We start from the raw sequence: 4,680 nt of genomic DNA on the forward strand, positions 1-4,680 counted from the left end.
ATGTAGAAATGTCATTATGGAAACCTAAGGAGAAGAGGACAAATGTAGAGAAGGCCCTTGGGAGAAATTTTCCAAAATGCTTACTCAGCAGGGCAGACAAAACTGTCTTCCTGTCCTTGAACAAAATTCACCAATGGATGTCAATATTTTCTCATAGTAAATGCATTGATATAACATTTAAATGGTTAGAAAAACTCAATGAAGGTGAAAATGAAAAGGTGTGGTGCATTCACACATCAGAGCTTAGGGCTACTTAACAAGTAAACCAGACACCACAATCCCTTACCAATGCCTCTTAAATATGGTCAATAAGTAAAATATATATATATATACATAATATATATATATATATATACACACATAAATAAGAAACATAGCATTAAGGGGTAAGGGTGTGTCACTGAGCTCTAGTGTTTGTCTAGTATGTGTGAAGAGGAGCGCCAACAGAGAATCAGAGAGAGGAGAGAGAAGAAAGGAGAGAGAGAGCCTAAAAAAATGGTTTCAAGTCTCAGACACATATAAATATGACAAAATGTTCAAAAATGCCCCTTAGGAATCAAGCAGAAATGTACTTAATTATCATTTTCAACGCAAAAAAAAAAGATTTAATTTGAAACATTTTCCTGCCCCTTAGATGAACTAATCTCCTACCACATGATTCCAGAAGTCCAGGCTAGCCTAGAGTTGGTATGTGTCCAGACTGGCCTAGTTATCAGGTAGCAGGCTGGCCTTGAACTCATAATCATGCTATTACTGTCTCCTAACCTCTGAGGTTGTGGATGTTCTAAAGTACTCACGGAATACTTTTTGATTTATGTCTAGAGATCAAACACATAGACTTCCAGCATGTTAGGCAAATATGTAATCATAGATTAACTATGTACTTCAGTATACTACAAATTGGAGGTCGATGTTCTAACTGAAAAATAGTCACCTAAAAATATCTCAGTTACTGGCGTTAAGTACCAAGCTGGACCCCCAAGGAACAACTGAAGTTTCACTTTCATAATTTCCAAGGAACAAATGAAGTTTCACTTTCATAATTTCCATTTCCATTTTATTTTAAGAATGAAGAAAATTTCTTGGTGGAGATGGGTCAAAGAGTTCACGACAATGTGGCTGGGGTGAGAAAATAATTTTTCTGTTGTGAAGCCACAAATAAAGGCAGTGCAAACCATAAAGACATCCAAGGGCTGATTTCCTTCTCCTGATCCCGGAAATTCCCAAGACTCCTTTCGCTGCCTATGCCCTCTCCCCTCCTTCCCTGCAGGCCTGGTCACTAGGCTCCGCCTTGCTTGGGCGGGGCTGCCTTGAAAACCAGGCATATATAAAGAACTCAGCTCCCTTCCCAGACACCACTCCTGATCAGCAAGTCCTACTGATCATATCTGCTCCGTCCCAGAGAGGCCACGGAGTCTCTTGCAAAAGCCAGCCAGACAACAGTTCTTCCTGAAAGAAGTCCAGATCACAGGTCCAGCCCATTACTGAACTCCACCTCATTGGGCACCAGCACATCAGCACAGCATGGTGGGAGTGAGGCCCCACAGCACCAAGGCTGACCCTGGACCCAAACCTGTCAAGCGCCCTCGACTCCAACTAGACCAGCGTGTTCCACAGGACCTGGAAGGGCCTATGCAGCCTTCCAGTGACAGGCTGACCTCCGTGGTGTTCCTGCCCTCTGGCTCTGCCCTGCAGCTGCACCTGGATAGATTCGACCTGCTGCTCCAGCCCCAACCAACCTCCATCCTACAGGTGTCGCTCCCAGGACACACCCTCCTCTTGGTCCCCGAGGGCCTGCAGGCCTCCACTTGGCCAGGACATCCTGAGTTCTCACCCACCAGGCCGCTTGGGTCTGCACTCCTGGACTTGCCCCGGGAACACATAGTCATCGAGCCAGGATCCATCAGTCCTTCGGTAAGGGACAGTGAGGTTTTGGAATCTGCCTCTCCCTCAGGGAGGCCATGGATGAATGCTCCAGCTGGCCTGACCCCAGGGCTTCATCTCTCTTCTTCATTTCAGGGTCCAGTCCCAGATTGCTGGAGTCCTTCAGACTCTCCGAGTGCAGAGAGCTATGATCCGTGGTCCACCCGGAGCCTTAAAGGCAGCATGCTGGAGCCTCTTCCAGGCTCAACACTGCAGCCTCCCCCTCCATCTCCTCCTTCAAGTGCACAAGAAGAGCGCCCACTGAATCCTGTGAGACCTACTCGCCCTCCGTGCAAGGCCAGGAGGCGCCTCTTCTAGGAAAACTAGACTGCTACAGCAACACTCAACAACCTGGACACTTTACATGGATTCCCAGGTCTCCTGTGGATACCCAACCACCTAACGTTGAGCCTGTGTGCACACAGTGCTTTCTGCTGCACACTAGAGAAAGAAGATAAAGACTTCAACAAGAGGGGAGACGCTACATCACACCGTGGAAGCTTAAAAAATATATGCCATTGAAAATCAGAAGATGGATAGTCAAACTTCAGGCTTCATCTCAAAACCTTCCATTTTCTCCTCATGTGCATTGGCAGTTCCTGGTAAGAAACCGGTCAGCCTCTCCTGATTCTCTGAAACAAGAAACCACTGGGTTTGTTGCCCTTGTCCATCAATGACTGAATGAAGATTTGTTGAGGGTGACTCAAGATGCTCTCCACAGAAACTGACAAATACCATAGTAGGAGAAGGTGGTTCAAGCCCTGAGTGGATGATGCTCCCTTAGTTCTTCTGAGCCATTGTTTACCTGCTGGAACAGTCTTCACTTGTCAGTTTCCTGTGAACGAGACTTGATGCACCATATTGTCACCAGCTCTTTCAGCATGCACTGGAAGGACCTTTCTATATGACTGAAGTTCTCACAATTATTTTAGCATTAGACTCATGGAAAATGTTTGGGTTACTGTTTCTTCCAATTTGTTTTAAACTTTTAACTTAAATTTGTTTCTCCTATAAACTTGAGTGAAATGTTCAGTCATTATAGAATTTGCCTCACCATGTATGGAAATAAAATATTACTTGGAAAGTTTAAGCCTTTGGTACACTTTTGTTTTCTTAATGCTTTTAAGACATGGGGAAATCTCACAGATGCACATAATCACTACCTCCTTAAAGAGGAGCTTGGGGTATGTCTAGCCAGCTGGCTGCTTTTGGATACAATGGCAGAGGTTGGGCCCAGAAGCATGTTATTGAAATAGAATCTTGAATACATGCTATGTGCCCCTGCAGCCCAAGTCACAGCTAAGGTTTGGAAGCGGCCCTGGAGAAGCTGGAACAGACAGTTGGGGAGAGAGTGGTCGGTAGTGCCTCGGCAGTTCTGCCCCATGGCAGTTCGCCCTCCAACAGTCAGCCAATCATACTCTGACTGCCAGCAGAAGCTTCCTGGCATTGATAGGAGATACCAAGTCCTTCGGGGAACTCTCCTGCTGTGGGGGTTTGAATAGGAGTGGGCCCCAGAGGCTCTTATATTTGAATGTTTGGTTATTAGGAAGCGATGTTACTTGAGAGGGATTAAGAGGTGTGGCCTTTTTGGAGGGAGTGTGTCATTGGGGGTGGGCTTTGTGGATTCAAGAGCTCAAGGCAAGCCCCCAGACCCTGATGTAGAATTCTCACCTACCTCTCCAGCAAAGTGCTTTCCTGTGCGCCACCACCGTGCTTCCCACCATAACCATTAAGTAAGCTCTGAAAGTAAGCAAGTCCCAATTGATCGCTTTCCTTTGTAAGAGTTGCTACCATGGCATCTTCACACCAACGTAACACTGACCAAAACCCCTCCTCCCACCACAATTTTAGTTAAATGATTTTATTTCTCCGCTTGCCCTGTGAGGGCAGGGACAACTTCTGGTCACAGAGTGGCCAGTGATAGCCCTGGCCTTCGCACATACACTTGGGAAATATTAGCCAGTGCAAGTGTGAATGAACGACGACATAGACGACATTCTGGAAGGCTGCCAGAGGCCAAGTTCTTCTTTCAGGGCCCCTTGGAGTCAACTGGCTGAGATTAAGTGGTTTGGTCCCAATTGTCTCCTTCTTCCACATTGATTTTGTAATTGGCTCCCGATCTAACTTACTCTTCAAGCAACAATGACTCTCAGTGATCCTCTCTCTGGCTTTAGGACCAAGCTGGGATTTAAAAAAAAAAAAAAAAAAAAAAGTCTGCGGTTAAGTGATCAGGGAGCTGCCCATGGCTCATTACCCATCCCAGAAACCCAAATGAGCTGCAATCTTCCTCTAGTTCACACGTGGAACCATAACATCCCAGGCCTGGTTTTCCTTTCCCTCCTAAGCCCTTACACTTTCCCAACTGGGGGTCTTTCTGAAATCCTAGATGTCTGTTCCTAAATGGAATGTTCCATACAGAGCCTGAAGTGGGATTACGGTAGAAATAAATAAAAGATTAGCTTCCGAGTTTCAGGACTAAATAAAGGATTGGATTCTTGGTGATTGGGAGATAAAAGACATTTGAGGGTTTGTTCATAGGTGAACCCATTCAGAAGCGGTTTGGGGCAGTAGTAGGATCAGAAGCTCAGCTTTCTCTGGGTCACTCCAAGCCACACTCGTTGCCCACCCTGGGCCATCTGGTTTCACTTGTGAGAAAGGAAACACAGGCTAAGGCAGCGAGGAGGCACTTCGACAGTGTGACATCCAGGTAACCCTTCACTGCACAAGAACACTCTCCAAACACTCCTAGCCACCTAA

General features: G+C 46.1%; 1 protein-coding gene across 1 annotated transcript; it reads left to right on the plus strand.

Moving 5' to 3' along the window:
• Positions 1–1,524: 1,524 nt before the first annotated feature.
• Positions 1,525–2,241, plus strand: Prr23d1 (proline rich 23 domain containing 1). The gene has a single exon (NM_001408792.1). It carries the CDS (start codon positions 1,525–1,527, stop codon positions 2,239–2,241), a length of 717 nt encoding a protein of 238 aa, NP_001395721.1.
• The last annotated feature ends 2,439 nt before the right edge of the window (positions 2,242–4,680 follow it).

The sequence above is a fragment of the Rattus norvegicus genome, chromosome 8 (assembly GCF_036323735.1).
Source record: "Rattus norvegicus strain BN/NHsdMcwi chromosome 8, GRCr8, whole genome shotgun sequence".
Classification (NCBI taxonomy): Eukaryota; Metazoa; Chordata; class Mammalia; order Rodentia; family Muridae; genus Rattus; species Rattus norvegicus.

Bases quoted from the DNA above. Each gene is read 5' to 3' on its own strand.
- Prr23d1 (NM_001408792.1), top strand. From the start codon at position 1,525: ATGGTGGGAGTGAGGCCCCACAGCACCAAGGCTGACCCTGGACCCAAA.